The following is a 16,752-nucleotide window of genomic DNA, read 5'->3' as shown; positions in this document are numbered from 1 at the left end:
TGGAGGCAATCACTGAATTCAAGAGGAGATTGGGTGGGCATTTGAGGGGAATAAACTTGCAGAGCTATGTGGATAGAACTGGGAAATGGGACTGACTGGATTGCTCTGAGGAGACCCAGCATGGAATCGATGGGAAAAATAGCCTCCTTCTGTCCCATAGAGTTATAGACAAAGCTCTATTCATTCCCTTTTCTGTCCCTATTCTGTCAAGTAGAATGTAAGAATTTGAAAACAGTTTTCTTGCAAATATTTTACTTGAAAAAAAGTTTTAAAATTTTTCCTGCAACTTGGTTTGAAGTTGAAATGTCAAAGTACCATTGCAGCTGCGGAATGGCACATCTACATTAGAAAATCATCTTATTTATACTCAGTTCTACACAACGAACATGCTTAGGTTATGATAGCTGGGAATTTGGACATGGGTGTAATTGGTAATTACCTTCAGCTAACAGAATGACAGCTTTGAAAGAATATCAACTCCAATTCATGGCTCTTGAGAGAGACTTGAGTGTCCAAAAATCATATTGTGAAATATTTACTTGTAAAATAATGTTAATATCTTTTCCAACTTATTTTGAGATTATTTCATGGGGTAAGGGAAACAGAAAATTCTTGGAAAGTATTTTGAGTGATTTGATTTGTTCATGTATTCATTGGTGGCTTCTCCTGACTGATCATTCAAGTTTGGTCTCTATAAATCTAAGTAGTTTCTCATTTTTTACATTTCTAGCCATTTTCCTCACTTTGATTTGTGTGGCTTATATTCAGTTATGAGTTGTCTTATTTCAAGCTAGTCATCAAAGTGTAACATCAGCAGCATGATAGACTGGATGTACTTGTAGATGAATGTGGAACTGATGCAGTGAGAATGCGCATTTTACAGCAAAAAAAATCAATACATGTCCAAAATAATTGTTCCTGTAATCTTTGAGCTACTCTGACCTAGGATCTGAAAACAGCCAACTGAGTTTAAAATATGTTGAAAGTTTGTGTAGCCAGGATATCCAAGCATGTAACCAATCGTCTAATTCACCATTTATAAAGAAGAAAGACAGGCTTGGATTTATATAGCACATTTAATGGATGTCCCAAAACTCTTGACAGCTAATCAAGTGCTATTGAAGTGTTGTCAGTGTTGTAATATAGGAAATGTGGTATCCAATTTCTGCACAGCAAGGTACTACAAAGAATAATATGATAATGACTGGATAATTGTTTTTTGTAATGTTGATTAGAAGATAAATACTGATCGGGACACCATTGAGAACTCACCTGATCTTCTTAGAAACAGTGTCATGGGTACTTTTAGTTCACCTGAGAGCAATGATGGGCCTCGGTTTCACATCTCATCCAAAAAACTGCACCTTGGACAGTGCAGCACTCCCATTGTTCTGCACTAGAATGTCAGCCTAGAAATTATGCTCACATCTCATAGACTCATAGACATCTACAGCATAGAAGGAGGCCATTCGGCTGGTCAACAAAGATCTGACTGCACTAATACCGTTTTCCAGTGCTTGACCCATAGCCCTGGAGGCTATGGCAACGCAAATGAATTCCTGGAGGTGTTCACAACTTGCTTTTATATACTACATTTAATGTAGTAAATCATTCCAAGGAATGTTCTGAGGAGTGAGAGAGAGAAGCAAGGTGATTTAGGGAAGAATTCCAGAGCTTGGGGCTCAGGCTGCAGAAGACACAGTCACCAGTGGTGGAGCAATGAAAGTCTGAGATGTGCAAAAGGTAAGAATTGAAGGTGAGCAGAGATCTTGTTGCAGGGTTGGGGGTATCATAGGTCATCATTTGCTGATTCTACTGCCACAGGCTCCTTGCTGTGATGGTACTTTTCTGTGGCAGTTTGAAGATGTAGACCTTCAAATTTCCATGCACCAGTATGGAGACTTTGGCACCAAGTGCTTTGGTCATGTCCCAGCTGTTCCCAGTTGTTGAAGTCAGTCTGGCATAAAATAATGTCTTGTTTGCATGAATCCTTGTATCTTAGTTTTTGTCACCCATCAGGTTTATTGGCGCCATGAAGCTTTCCATACAGTGCTTCTTTTGGTAGTTGACCATCACCCATTCTAAAGATAAGGCCTAGCCATCATAGCTGATGCTGCTTGAGCCAAGAGAATTGGAATTAGAAAACTGCAGCACTGCTGTGTTGGCGAATCTATGCTACCAATAGATCCCAAGGATCTTTCTCAAGCAGAGCAAAGTTAGAGCTCATGGAACACCTGCGAGTTCGTCTCCAAGCCACCATCCTGACTTGGAACTATATTGCTGCTCCTTCACTGTCACGGAATCAAAATCCTGGAACTCCCTTCTCAGCAGCACTGTGGGTGTACTTAGAGCAGATGGACTACAGCAGTTGAAGAAGGCGGCTCACCCATCCCCATCTCAAGGGCAATTAGGGATGGACAACAAATTGTCCATTGCCAGTGACACCAACATCCCATGAAAGAAAAAAAGGGACAGTAACAACTTGGATACAAATTGGCTGAGTGACAGGAAACAAAGTAGTGGCTAATGGTTGTTTATCAGACTGGAGGAAGGTTTATAGTGGGGTTCTCCTGGGTCGGTGTTGGAACCCCTGCTCTTCTTGATATAAATGACCTAGACCTTGATGTACAAGCACAATTTCAAAATCTGCATATGATACAAGACTTAGAAGTATTGTGAACTGTGGGGAAGATAGTGTAGAACTTCAAAAGGACATAGAAAGGTTGGTGGAATGGGCGGATGATTTGCAGATGAAATTTAGCGCAGAGAAGTGTGACATTTTTTGGTAGGAAGAATGCGCAGAGACAATATAAAATAAAGGATATAATTCTAAAGGGGATGCAGGAGCAGAGAGACCTGGGTGTATATGTGCATAAATCATTGAAGGTAGCAGGACAGGTTGAGAGCGCAGCTGATAAAGCTTTATTAATAGGGGCATGGAGTACAAGAGCAAGGAGGTTATGATAAACCTGTATAAAACACTGGTTCAGCCTTAACTAGAGAATCGCATTCAGTTTTTGTCACCACACTTTAGGAAGAATGTGAAAGCATTGGAGAGGGTGCAGAAAAGATTCATGAGAATGGTTCCAGGCACAAGGAACTTCCATTACGCAGACATAATGGAGAAGTTGGGACAGTTTTCCTTGGAGAATAGAAGGTTGAGAGGAGATTTGAGAGAGGTAATCAAAATTACCAGGAGTCTAGACAGTAGATAGGGAGAAACTGCCCTATGAGTGGAGGAATCGAGAACCAGAGGGCACAGATTTAAGGTAATTGACAAAAGAAGCAATAATGACATGAAGGAAAGCTTTTTCATATAGTGAGTGGTTAGGATCTGGGATGCGCTGCCTGGGAGTGTGGTGGAGACAGGGTCAATCGAGTGTTAGGATCTGGGATGCGATGCCTGAGAGTGTGGTGGAGACAGGATCAATCGAATGGTTAGGATCTGGAATGCACTGCCTGAGAGTGTGGTGGAGACAGGGTCAATAGAGTGTTAGGATCTGGGATGCGCTGCCTGAGAGTGTGGTGGAGACAGGGTCAATCAAGGCATTCGAAAGGGCATTGGATAATTATCTGAAAAGGAAAATGTGCAGGGCCAAGGGGAGAAGGTGGGGATTGGCTCTCGGTGAATTGCTTCTTCAGTGGGCCAGCACAGACAGTATGCAGGCATTATAGATTTTTAGTTGTGTGGTAATTATATGAATTTGAGTTTTTTCTAGGCTCTTGCCTGAAGCTTTCCAAATGCCACAGCAGCAGTACCAATATGAGCTGTTGCCTTTTCATCAAGCTTCATTTCACTTGAACCTGTTGACCCCAGGTGGCAAAATTTGTCTACATTTTTCCAGTCAGTATTTAGTTCTGGTGCTGCTTTGGGCTGACTTGAGTCATTGTCACTGTCTTTTGTTTGCTTGATCATGACTCCAAATTTCTCTGCAGCAGGTGAGAAGGTTTTTTGGAATTGACTGCAGGCCTTCAGCTGAATGTGCCACACAAACTGCATCATCAGCAAACATGAGTTCACGTATCTAGAATGTCTGACTTTCATCTTTACTCTCAATCTGGGCATGCTGAACAATCTTCCATCTGATCTCATGTTTCTTCTCTGAAATCTTTATCCCGGAAAGCATGCAAGAGGAGGCTGGATGAGAAGATGCCAAACAACATTGGTGCAAGTACCCAACCCTGGTTCATTGCACTCCATACTGGGACTGTGTCAGGTGTCATTCCATTGTACATGATTCTTCCTTTCATTTCACAGTGGAAGGATTTTGTGATCTGGAGTGGCTTTGGTGAAGAAGGGAAAACAGATCATATCTGCTAACCAGATCAAAGACTTTGGTCAGGTCTGCAAGAGCAACATGCTGTGGCCTCTACTGTTCAGTTCACTCATCCTCGCATAAATAAGTAGAAATGTTGGGGGTCTGGGTTCCAGTGTATTTTTTATATGTCAGACTGCTGAATATTAAATTCACAAGTTTCCAGCAGTTTTACAGTATTTGTAACCTGAAATTTTAAACACTTCTGCCATATGGTCCAAAGCTCAAGGCTGGTGTTTATGCTTTACATGAGCATCCGCCCTGCTCTACTTCATCTCACCCTAGCAAAATATCCTTCTATTTCTTTCTCCCTCATGCACCTATCTAACTTCCCCTTAAATGAACCTAAGCTATTTCCCTCAAATGGTAATGAGTTCCACATTCTCATCATGCAAACATTTAGTACATTTAAGAACATTCAACATTTGTATAGGCATGGTCATCAGAAAACTTTGCTCTATGCTTCTTCCTGACAGGTTATCATACTCCCGTGTGATTGACAGACATTTCGGGTATAAGACCTATGTTTTATTTCAGGTTGGTTGTACTACATGAAGATTGTTGGTCACTTTCTGCCCCATGGTCCCTGTGTTAAAGAGCTTCATTTTGTTTTCCCCCTGGAAAGTGTGCTGTTCGAGCTGCGACTGAAGGCAGGATATTAGTGCTAGAAGGACTGGAAAAAGCTGAACGCAATGTGCTACCCGTTTTAAATAATCTGCTAGAAAACCGGGAGATGCAGCTGGAAGATGGACGTTTCCTTATGTCTGCAGATCGCTATGACAAGCTACTGAAGGTAAAGGGGACTTATATAACCTGGAAATATTGAGCCCTTTGGATTCTATTTTCCATTCTACTTTGTCGCACTGTTAACTCACATTTTTCTTTCCCGTAACTTTTACAGGATGATATATAGACTTTGTGCCCCTTTCCAGCACTTTAAAGTCTCTGTAATGTTTTAAATGCCCTTTTGAGCAAGTGTGCAATATATCTCTGTACTTGACCTTTCACTTGGGTGGCCATTCCTCTCTTTATTTTCATCAACTCCATAAGGGGTGTTGTCTACCTCACTATGGTATTCTGATGACAGGTCCAACTCAGTACCTTGGATTTAAATGGCACGTTTAATATTGAATGATATCCCAAACAGGTGTGAGGAAAGTGGCCACTAGGCGAAAGAGGGAGGGATTAGAAGGGCCAATCATAAGCCTGATTGAAGAGGTAGGTTGAAATAAGGGGCTTCTGGGAGGGGAGAGAGAGGTGGAGAGGTAGTAGTGCCTCATGGTAAGAGGGTGATTGCAGTGGTAATGTCATTGGATTAGTAATCCAGAGGCCCAGGCTAATGCTCTGGGGACAAGGGTTCAAACCCCACCACAGCAGCTGGAAGGAAACAAAATCTATCATCGTTACCTGGCCTGGTCTACATGTGACTCCAGACCCACAGCAATGTGCTTGACTCTTAACTGCCCTCTGAAGTGGCCTAGCAAGCCATTCAGTTCAAAAGGCAATTAGGGATGGGCAACAAATGCTAGCCTTGTCAGCGACGTCCACATTCCACAAAAGAATAAAAAAAGTATTTTAGAAATGTCGCAAAGCACTTCATATATAATGCATCTCTTTGAAGTACAATCAGTGTAGGCAAATATGTCAACCATTTTCTGTGCTTTATAATTAGTGAGGTGAACATAATTTATGATGTTGGTTGAGGAGGGAATATTGGCTAGGACATTGGGAGATCTCCCTGTTCTTTTAATCATACTACAGGATCATTAGTGTTAACCTGAGGCTCCAAATGGGCAAATGGGATCTCATTTTAATGTATCATTCAAAGGATGCCCCTCTGATGATGCAGCATTCCCTCACTACTGCATTGATGTATTGGCGCATATTAAATGCTCAGGTGCAAGAATGGGCTATGATCCTACAACTTTCTGGCTCAAATGCTATTGCCAAGCTGCAGGAACACCCCCTTTATTTAAGTGGCTGACTGACTTGCTTTGAATTTGCAGCAATTTTGTTGTTCACATTGAAAGGTTTATTGTATGGTGCTGCTTTGACCTGTATTTAATATGCTGCTCTTCACGTAGGAACATACGAGGGAGGAGCTGGATGCGTGGAAGATTGTCCGAGTTAGTGAGGACTTCAGGGTTATAGCCCTGGGTCTACCAGTCCCAAGGTATCCTGGAAATCCTCTGGATCCTCCGCTTCGTTCCAGGTTTCAGGCCAGGGACATATATTGTCTGCCTTTTAAGGTAATCTTAGCCTTCCCATATGATAGCGATATGAGCAGATAGCTTAATCAAAACCTACTTTGGTTGCTATATTATGCACAATTAAAAATGATGCCACTGTGATATCTTAGTTTAATTATTTAGTAGTGTAATGGACTCTTGTAATGCAATTAGTGCTTCATAATCTTCATAACTAATTGTACTTTTGTATGAGAAGAAGTTTTAAGTAGCTCATCTGTGGCTTTCGAAGCTTCCTGAGCTTTGAGAACTAGAAGACACTATTCCCTGCTTGATGGACTTTGATCGATTCAAGAGCAGCCCATTAGCCGTTCAACCTGGGGAAAGACTGAGGCTAAATTCTCACCAGTTTGCTTCAGGGCTGGACAGGGATAGTGGTGAGGGTGGGAGGGAAGAAGGGTGAGACCGAGGATGGATAAGAGAAGTGAGGACAGGGGGTGAGAGAAGGTTAGGAATGAGGGTGGGGTGAGAAAGATGGAAATAAGAATTGGAAGCAAGCGAGATGGGAAAAGAGAAAAAGAAGTGAGGATGGAGTGCAGCATGAAAGTTTTGGAGATGAGAAGAGGGGCGAGTTTTGTGTTGTGGGGTCTTGCTTTTTGCTGTTATCATGTGCCTGTGGCCTCTTTTGGTACATTACTTCTCGTGTCTGGCATACAACAGAGTCTGGCTATTTGTATACTGGGGTGGCGATGGGAGTCAGAAGGGGGCAGTCTCAATTTATGTTCATGGGCCCTCTAATATATGGGGGACGGGTAGAAGATGTTTGTATCAGGAATTGAGTTCTTGGGGGCGTTTGAATCCTAGTGTATTGGGCCTCAAATTTCTGCACAACCTTTTAAGATTCACTCACTGTTTTTGACATTTATATGCAGCTCCCAACTCCAAGATTTTGGATACCCTGTTATAGACCATGTCCTAGCATGAGTCACTGACTTTAGGAGCAGGTAGATTTTAAAGGAGGGAATCTGGCAGGGTTGGAATTTGCAGCTTCAAGGAACTCTTGAGTCAGCCAGCAGTATGCTCCTATTCTTCACACTTCCTCACTTTATTGACGATGTTAATTTTTATTACTTTGCTAGGACCAGTTGGCAGTCTTGTATGCTGTTGGACCAAATGTACCCTCGGAAAGGTATGATTGTTTAACGATACCTTATCCATTAAGCAGGCACAAACCAGGTGGACAAGTCAGTTAGGCAGGCTGGGTGTGTATCCTGTTTCTCCTCTGTGTGCCTCTCTATTTGTGTGCCTGCTATTGTTCCTTTCTCCCCGATTTTATTCCCTAAGTATTTCACTGTCTGCCTGTTTGCTCCTTAACCTTCCTTTGAATTTTAATAGATGTATCCCCATATTCAAATCACAGTAGATATGTGTAGCAAAGGTCCCAGCACTGATTCTCCCAGGCATCCAAATAATCACTTCCTGCCGCTTCCAACAGAGTTCCATGCACAACTACCCAGTCTCTCTGGATGCAGCTAATTGCTAATCTCCTTTAAACTGCTTACCTGTTCCATTCTATTCTACCTAATGGGGCATTACCCAAGTTGAGACGTACAGGGACCATAGAGTTGCTTTTAAAGATCAGCTTTAACATATCTCCAAGCATTCTGGCAGGTGTATTCAGTATCCCACCCCATTTATTTTGCTGTCTTATTGTGATGACTTACGTTACTGGGGCTAAAAGGGTTAAATTATGAGGACAAATTGCTTTTACTTGGGTTGTAGTCCCTTGAGTTTAAAAGGTTGAGGGTTGACTTAATTAAAATGTTTAATATTATAATTTTACTAATGATTAATGATGATTCAATGGGATGGATACAGATAAACTATTTTGTCTGGTGAGAGAGTCCAGAACAAGGGGGCAGAACTTGAAATTTAGAGCTAAACCTACAGAAGTGAAATCAGAAAACAGTTTTTCACACAAAGGTTAGTGGAAATTTGGAACATGGCCCCCTAAAAACCTTTGGATGCTTGGGAAATTGGAGTTTTCAAGAGTGAAGTAGATAGATTTTTGTTGTAAGAACATAACATAAGAGCAGGAGTAGACCATTCAACCATCAAGAGTGCTGTGCCATTCATTAAGATCATGGCTGATCCGACCTTGGCCAGAATTCCATTTTCCTGCCTGCCCTCCAATAACCCTTAACTCCCTTAGACAAATCAAAACTCTGTCTAACTGAGGCTTGAATATATTCAGTGACCCAGGCTCCACTGCTCTCTGGGTAGAGAATTCCAAAGACTAATGATCCTCTGAGAGTAGAAATTCCCCCTCATCTCCACCTTAAATGGGAGACCCCTTACTCTGAAACTCCTCTGGTTCTAAGTTCCCCCACGAGGGGCAATGTCCTCTCAACATCTATCTGCCTTGTCAAGCCCCCTCAGAATCTTACATGTTTCAATAAGAACACCTCTTATTCTTCTAAAGTCCAATGAGTATAGGCCCAACCTGCTCAACCTTTCCTCATAAGACAATCCCTTCATCCCAGGAATCAGCCCAGTGAACCTTCTCTGAATTGCTTCCAATGCAAGTAGGTCCTTCCTTAAGACCAGAGCTGTAGACTGTATTCCAGGTGTGGTCTCCCCAATACCCTGTAGCAAGACTTCCCTACTTTTATACTCCCTTGCAATAAAGGCCAACATTCCATTTTCCTTCCAAATTATTTGCTGTACCGACATGCTAACCTCATGTACGAGGATACCCAGATCCATCTGTACTGCAGCACTCTGAGTCTCATTCTATTTCAATAATATTCTGTTTTTGAATTCTTCCTATCAAAATGGATAACCTTACATTTTCCCACATTATATACTCCATTGCCAAATGTTTACCCACTCATTTAACCTATCTCCCTGTGCAGACTCTGTATCCTCCTCACGACTTGCTTTCTTATCTTTAATCAGCAAATTTGGCTACATTACACGCTAACCTTTAACCCAAGTCAATAATATAGTTGAGGTCCCAGAAGTGATCTGTAGTGAAGTGTAGCACTCCACTAGTTACATATTGCCAACCTGAAAATGACCCATTTATCCCAACTCTGTGTCCTGTTAGTTAACCAATCCTCTATCTATGCTAATATACTACCCCCAACATCATGAGCTCTATCTTATGTAGTCAGCTTTTATGTGGTACCTAAAGAACATAACAACATAGAAATAGGAGCAGGAGTAGAGCATATGGTTTGTCGAGCCTGCTCCATCATTCAATACAATCATGGCTGATCTTTGGCTTCACTTCCAGTTTCCTGCCTGGTCCCCATATCTCTTGATTCCTGGAGAGATCAAAAATTTGTCTATCTCAGCCTTAAATATATTCCCTTTGCCATGCACCTTGATCGCTAGTTGTTTACCCTGTCATGCTTGAAGTTTTTCCAGCCACTGTTTGATGATCTTCCCCCTGCCACGAGGAAGGCAACAACCCTGCTTGGGTAAGGTCTTCTTCAAATAATGAGGACCCTCTGCACACTGCAATCCTCACATGTCTATTCCTGCAGATCCTGGATCTGGTGGTTGTGTTACAGGGTTAATTAGCTTAAGTGTTCTTTCAGATTCTGGGACTTTATATGGTGAAACAGTATTGGACTGATTGAAGCACCACCAGTCTGCAACTTCAATCTGCTTGGGTTGTCAACTCTGTTGGACATATTCCTAGTTGTGTGACTGTATGACTCACCCCACCTCCCAACTCCCGCCCCCACCTCCACTCATCCCTCTTCTACAGTCCTGCTGTTGGTCGCCCAACACATCCATCCTCAAGATGCATCGCCTTTCCACAACAGTTGGAAGGCGAATAGTGTCTTCATTACTTGATTGACTGATAGTCAAGAATGACCCAAACAACCTTGATTTGGATCTCCTATGTTTTTTATAACTGGTAACCAAAAAGCATTAGAAAAAATGTTTTTTAAATGTGCATGATTTTTTAATGACCCTGTGATTTTCCTCTTGGGTTGCTCACAGCAGTTTCCTGAAGATTAATCTTTAATTCCTGGAGAGTTGGCAACCTTATGCTACACACATGATTAAAATGTGGTTTCCCCAGAATCTGTTTTGAGTGGAGGATACCTATCATTCAAAGAGCAAAATGAAAACCTACCTGATAGGTTTTTCCTAACTTGCTGTTGAAAGGTGGGAAATGATTGTGAGTAATGGGCTCAGGCTCCCCAGAGTCAGAGGCCATGGGGGTGAGGAAGCACAGGGTGGCGAAGGAGTGGAATTCAGGCAGCACCTGGAATGAATGGAACACCGAAGAGTTGCAGATCAGGGAGCTGTATGACTGGATTGTGTGTGATAGGATTCTCTGCAATAGTCTGTGCTGACCACATGACATATAAAACCACAGAGTCAGCATGCATCATTCGACAATCGGAGAATCTGCAGTTAAACAACAATAACTTACATTTATATGGAGCCTTTAATGTAGTTAAAAAGTCCCAAGGACCCTCAGAGGAATGTTGAACAACATTCAACGCTGAACCACATACAGAGAAAAATAGAACAGGTGACCAAACAGTTGATCAAAGAGGTCGGTTTTAAGGAGCATAGTAAAGTTGTAGAGAGGGCTAGGGAGGGAATTCCAGAGCTAAGGGCTCAGGCAGGTAAAGGCATGGCCACCAGTGGTGGAGTGAAGGAAATCGGGTATGTACAAGAGGCCAGAATTGAAGGATTACAGCGATCTTGGAGGAGGTTGCAGACTCACTCCTTAACCTCTCCAATTCCCTCACCGACTTGAAAGCCTCCACCTTTTTGACCAATTTTTCAGTCACTTCTAACTCTGCTACCTTGGCCCTGTATCTGTTCCTTTTCATTTTTCTCTCTGAGGAGCTTCTAGATTAGCTGTTTTTCTGGGTTAAAGTTGTTATATAAATGGAAGTTGTTAGCATTGTGCAGTCATGTTATTATGTTTTCAGTGTGCTTGAAAAACTTTGGTGAACTTCATTTCAGGATCTATTTCTTGTATTTCTTTCTTTTGTATCTGTGCCCATTTACTTAACAGCGTGCAGGAAATTTACTGGAAATATTGTGAATCGGGAATGTATTTTACGAGTTCAAGCACTGTGGCCAGTGCCGGGTTATGCATCTATATGGAAAATCGGGCTGGATGCATTGAGTTCCACACCTGAAACCCCAATAGCTGCTCCTGTTGCATTACATTCTGCTCCCAGGGTGTTTGTTTGAAATCTACCCTCACTTCAGAAGACAGATAGGAAAACTTTTACAACTTGCAGCGTTGTGTTATTTCAGCAGAGTGGGAGTTTAGTTTTTAAACGTTTACTAAAAACTAAAATATACCATTAGCTATCTAATGAAATGAAAACCTCCAGTTGACTAGGAATCTGCAACTTAATGACTACTTCTACTTTACCAGAGTATCTCAGATGTTATCCTTTGCTTCGACCCTCTGCTCTCAAGAGTCCACGACCCTTGGTCTGCCTGAGTTCCCAGTGGATAACTTAGCAGCTGTCATTAAAATCATGGTATGTACAACTGAAAGCAGAGCATTAGAATGAGTTTTAATTCTGCGGACAGTTTAATTAACATGTTGCTTTCTGACCAGGATGTGTTTCCCATGCTGTCTGCCCAACAACTGCTCCACAGACTTTACCCATATGATTTAATGCTTGGGAAAGAAGGTAGAACTGGAGTGGAGGACGTATTAAAGGTAGGTAGGAACCATTCAGAAAATGAAACCTTTGTCATTGTGATCAGTGGTCTCTGATTGCCTGTTTAGAACAACACTTGAGAGTGAGAAACTTGCGTCAGAAACAACTGCGCTAAAGAGCAATTACAATAAGAGTAATTACAATGAAGAATGGCAGACGCTTAAGAAAATAGTTCATAACTCACAACAAAGATATATCCCAGTGAGGAAGAAGGATTCTAGGAAGGCGATAAATGAATCATGGTTAACCGAGGAAGTTAAGGATAGTATCAAATTGAAAGAAAAAACATACGATGTGGCAAAGGTTAGTGGTAAGCCAGAGAATTGGGAGAGTTTTAAAAAAATAACAGAGATGGAGAAGATAAACTTTGAGGGTAAACTAGCAAGTAATATAAAAATGGACAGTAAGGGCTTTTTTAAATATATAAAAAGGAAGAGAGGCCAAAATGAACATAGGCCCCTTAGGGAACGAGGCTGGGGAAATAATAATGGGGCACCAGGAAATGGCAGTGGAGTTGAATAAATACTCTGCACCAGTCTTCACGGCAGAAGACACTAGTAGCATTCCAAAAGTACTAAATAATCAAGGGGCAAAAGGTGGGGAGGAAATAAATATAACTATCACCAGAGAAAAAGCACTAGGAAAACTAATGGGGCTAAAGGCCGATAAGTCCTCTGGACCTATGGGTTGTATCCTAGGATAATAAAGGAAGTAGCAACAGAGATAGTGGATGATTGGTAATAATCTTCCAATAATCCTTAAATTCTGGAGAAGTCCCAGAGGATTATAAAACTGCCAATGTAACACCCTTATTCAAAAAGGGAGGGAGACAAAAAACAGGTAACTATAGGCCTGTTAACTTAGCATCCATCATTGAGAAAATGTGGGAGTCTATTATAAAGAATGTAATAGCAGAGCATTTAGCTATACATAATATAATCAAGCAGAGTCATCATGGCTTCATGAAGGGGAAATCATGCCTGACAAATTTATTAGAATTCTTTGAGGAGATACCAAGCAGGATAGATAAAGGGGAACAAGTAAACATAATATTTTTCTGGTTTGAAACTGCAATGTTCTAAATCAGAAACGAGAGCACTTCAATTGACCAAACTAACACCTTGTCAACAGGCCTGTCATTAGACCCTTGTGTTCATCCAATTTAGAGGAGTGAATGTACAGGAGTGCTGTAGGACCATATTACTATCATTAAGATTGTTCTGTTCGGAGATTGATTTGTTTGAAGTGAATAAAAATAAGCAGATATTTGATCCCCAAACAGATCTCTCCTGTTCATAGTAATGTTATGGTAATTGTGTATTATATACCATAACTATCTCTTTCAATTCATGGACCGGAGTAATTACCGGGAAATAATTAATAATCACAATGCGGTTTGATCCCTGAAAATCTAGGATCAACTTTTGTGCGAAATCATAGGGTTGACTTTTACACATGGCCAACTTTTACATGTTTATGTACAGTATGTTGACTGCACATTGTCTGAAGTTTATAGCACTTTACTAAGAGGATGCGTGCATGTTTTATCGTCTATCTATGTCTCTCCTTATCATCCGTCTGCAAGGATTCATGTCCGTGCTGTTAGAATCATAGAACGTTTACAGCACAGAAAGTAGCCACTTGGCGCATTGTGTCTGCATTGGCCAAAAACGAGCCACCCGGCCTAATCCCACTTTCCGTCATTTGGTCCATAGCCCTGCGGGTTACGGCACTTGAGGTGCATATCCAGATACCTTTTTAAATGAGGGTTTCTGCCTCTACTACCCTTTCAAGCAGTCAGTTCCAGACCCGCACAACCTTCTGAGTGAAAATATTTTCCTTATCTCCCCTCTAACCCCTCTACCAATCACTTGAAATCTATGCCCTCTAGTCACTGACCTCTCTGCTAAAGTAAATAGGCCCTTCCCATCCACTCTTTTCAGGCCCCTCGCAAGTCTGTACATTTCAATCAAATCTCCTCTCAGTCTCCTCTGTTCCAAGGAGAACCATAGAATCATAGAAAAGTTACGGCACAGAAAGAGGCCATTCAGCCCATTGTGTCTACGCTGGCCAAAACAGAAAAAAAAAACAAAAAAACTAAAACAAAAAACCCATTCTAATCCCACCTTCCAGCACCATAGCCTTGCAGGTTCCAGCACTTCAGGCACAGATCCAGGTACCTTTTAAATGAGTTGAGGGTTTCTGCCTCCACCACCAAACCAGGTAGCGAATTCCAAACACCCATCACCCTCTGGGTGAAGTAGCTTTTCCTCATTTCCCCTCTAATCCTTCTACCAATAACCTTAAATCTGTGCCCCCTGGTAATTCACCTCTCCGCTAGGGTAGACAGGGCATCTCTGTCTACTCCATCTCGGCCCCTCATAACCTTGTACAGCTCAATCAGGTCGCCCCTCAGTTCCAAGGAAAACGACCCTAGCCTATCCAATGTTTCCTCATTGGTACAATTTTCAAGCTCTGGCAACATTCTTGTAAATTTCCCCTACACTCTCTCCAGAGCAATTATGTCCTTACTATGTAATGTGGCAACCAGAACTACACAAAATTCCAGCTGTGGCCCAACCAGCATTTTATACAGTTGCATCATTACATCCCTGCTTTTCTGTTCTATGCCTTGTTCAACAAAGGAAAGCATTCAGTATGCTTTCTTTACCACCTTACCCACCTGTCCTGCCACCTTCAGGTACCTGTGGACATGCACTTCATCTACCCCTCCCAATATCCTCCTGTTTATTGAGTATTCCCTAGCTTTGTTTGCCCTCCCCAAATGCATTACCTCGCACTTCTCTGGATTGAATTCAATCTGCCACTTTTCTGCCCACTCAACCAAACCATTGATATCATTCTGGAGACAATCTTTTTCACTAGCAACTGCATGGCCAAATTTTGTGTCATCTGCAAAATTCCCAATCATGCCATCCACAACTAAGTCCAAATCATTAATATATGTACAACAAACAGCAAGGGAGCCAACACTGAGCCATGTGGAGCACCACTGGAAACCGTTTTCCATTCACAAAAATATCCATCGACCATTACCCTTTGTTTCCTGTCACTGAGAGCATTTTGAATCCAACTCGCCACATTTCCCTGTATCCCATGGGCTTTTACCTTTCTGACCAGCCTGCCATGTGGGACCTTGTTAAATGCCTTACTAAAATCTATGTAGACAACATCCACTGCACTACCCTCATCAATCCTCCTTGTTACTTCCTCAAAAAATTTGATTAAATTAATAAGACATGACCTTCCCCTAACAAAACCATGCCGACTATCCCTGATTAATCCGTTCCTTTCTAAGTGACAGTTTATCCTGTCTTTCAGAATTGCTTCCAATAATTTGCCCACCAACAAAGTCAGACCGACCGGCCTATATTTATTTGGCCTATCCCTTGTACCCTTTTTAAATAATGGTACAACGTCCGCAGACTTCTAATACTCTGGTACCTCGTCTGTATCTAGTGAGGATTGGAAGATGATCCTCAAAGCATCTGCTATTTCTTCCCTAACTTCCTTTAACAGCCTGGGATACAATCCGTCTGGCCCTGGTGATTTATCCACCTTTAGTCCCTCCAGTACATCATGTCTCACTATGCTTATTGTATCTAATATTTCACATTCCTCCTCTTTAACTAGAATGTCTGCATCATCCCGCTCCTTGGTGAAGACAGACACAAAGTACTCATTGAGAATCCTGCCCACATCTTCAGCATCAATGCACAAATTGCCATGTGCATCTCTGATAGACCCTACCCTTTCCTTAGTTATTCTCTTGCTCTTAATGCACTGGTAAAACACCTTTGGGTTTTCTTTGATTTTACCTGCCAATATTTTTTTCATATCCTTTCTTTGCTTTCTTAATTACCTTTTTTACTTCACCCCTGTGCTTTCTATATTCAGCTTTATTATTAAATAATATTAAACAATATTAAGCTTTTTGTGACTGTCATAAACTTTCTTTTTTTGCTTTATCTTACCTTGTATGCTTCTAGATAACCAGGGGGCTCTAGATTTGGCAGTACCACCATTTTTCTTTGTGTGAACATGTCTACACTGTGCCCATAGAATCTAGTATTTGAATGTCTCTCACTGATCTGTCACTGATTTCCCTTCAAGTTGCTGTAACCAGTCCACTTTCGCCAGATCATCTCAGCTTCGTAAAATTTGTCTTTCCCAATTTAGAACTTTTATTCCTGTTCTATTTTTATCATTTTCCATAATTATGTTAAATCTAACTGTATTATGGTCACTACCTCCAAAATGGTCACCCACTGCTACTTTATGCACTTACCCAGCTTCATTTCCTCAGACTAAATCTAGAATTGCTTGTTATGTGCTGACTAAAAAGAACAGCCCCAGCCTGCCTAGTCTTTCCTTATAGTTGCAATTTTCAAGTTCTGGCAACATCCTCGTAAATCTCCTCTGTACCCTCTCTAATAAAATTACATCCTTTCTATAATGAAGTGACCAGAACTGCAAACAGCATTCAAGTTGTGGCCTAACTGATGTTTT

The 16,752-nt window shown here is 41.5% G+C and overlaps 1 protein-coding gene across 2 annotated transcripts in view; it reads left to right on the top strand.

Annotated features, from left to right (window-relative positions):
• vwa8 (von Willebrand factor A domain containing 8) overlaps window positions 1–16,752 on the top strand; it is a 414,855-nt gene that overhangs the window by 85,405 nt on the left and 312,698 nt on the right. For both annotated transcript variants that reach the window (XM_078559607.1, XM_078559606.1), the window contains 5 exons: window positions 4,942–5,109; window positions 6,401–6,565; window positions 7,642–7,691; window positions 11,928–12,036; window positions 12,117–12,221. In XM_078559607.1, coding sequence (XP_078415733.1) covers window positions 4,942–5,109; window positions 6,401–6,565; window positions 7,642–7,691; window positions 11,928–12,036; window positions 12,117–12,221 — 597 coding nt within the window. The remainder of the gene's footprint in view (window positions 1–4,941; window positions 5,110–6,400; window positions 6,566–7,641; window positions 7,692–11,927; window positions 12,037–12,116; window positions 12,222–16,752) is intronic.

The sequence above is a fragment of the Cetorhinus maximus genome, chromosome 16 (genome assembly GCF_964194155.1).
Source record: "Cetorhinus maximus chromosome 16, sCetMax3.hap1.1, whole genome shotgun sequence".
Lineage (NCBI taxonomy): Eukaryota > Metazoa > Chordata > Chondrichthyes > Lamniformes > Cetorhinidae > Cetorhinus > Cetorhinus maximus.
This window is presented reverse-complemented; position numbering and strand designations above follow the sequence as displayed.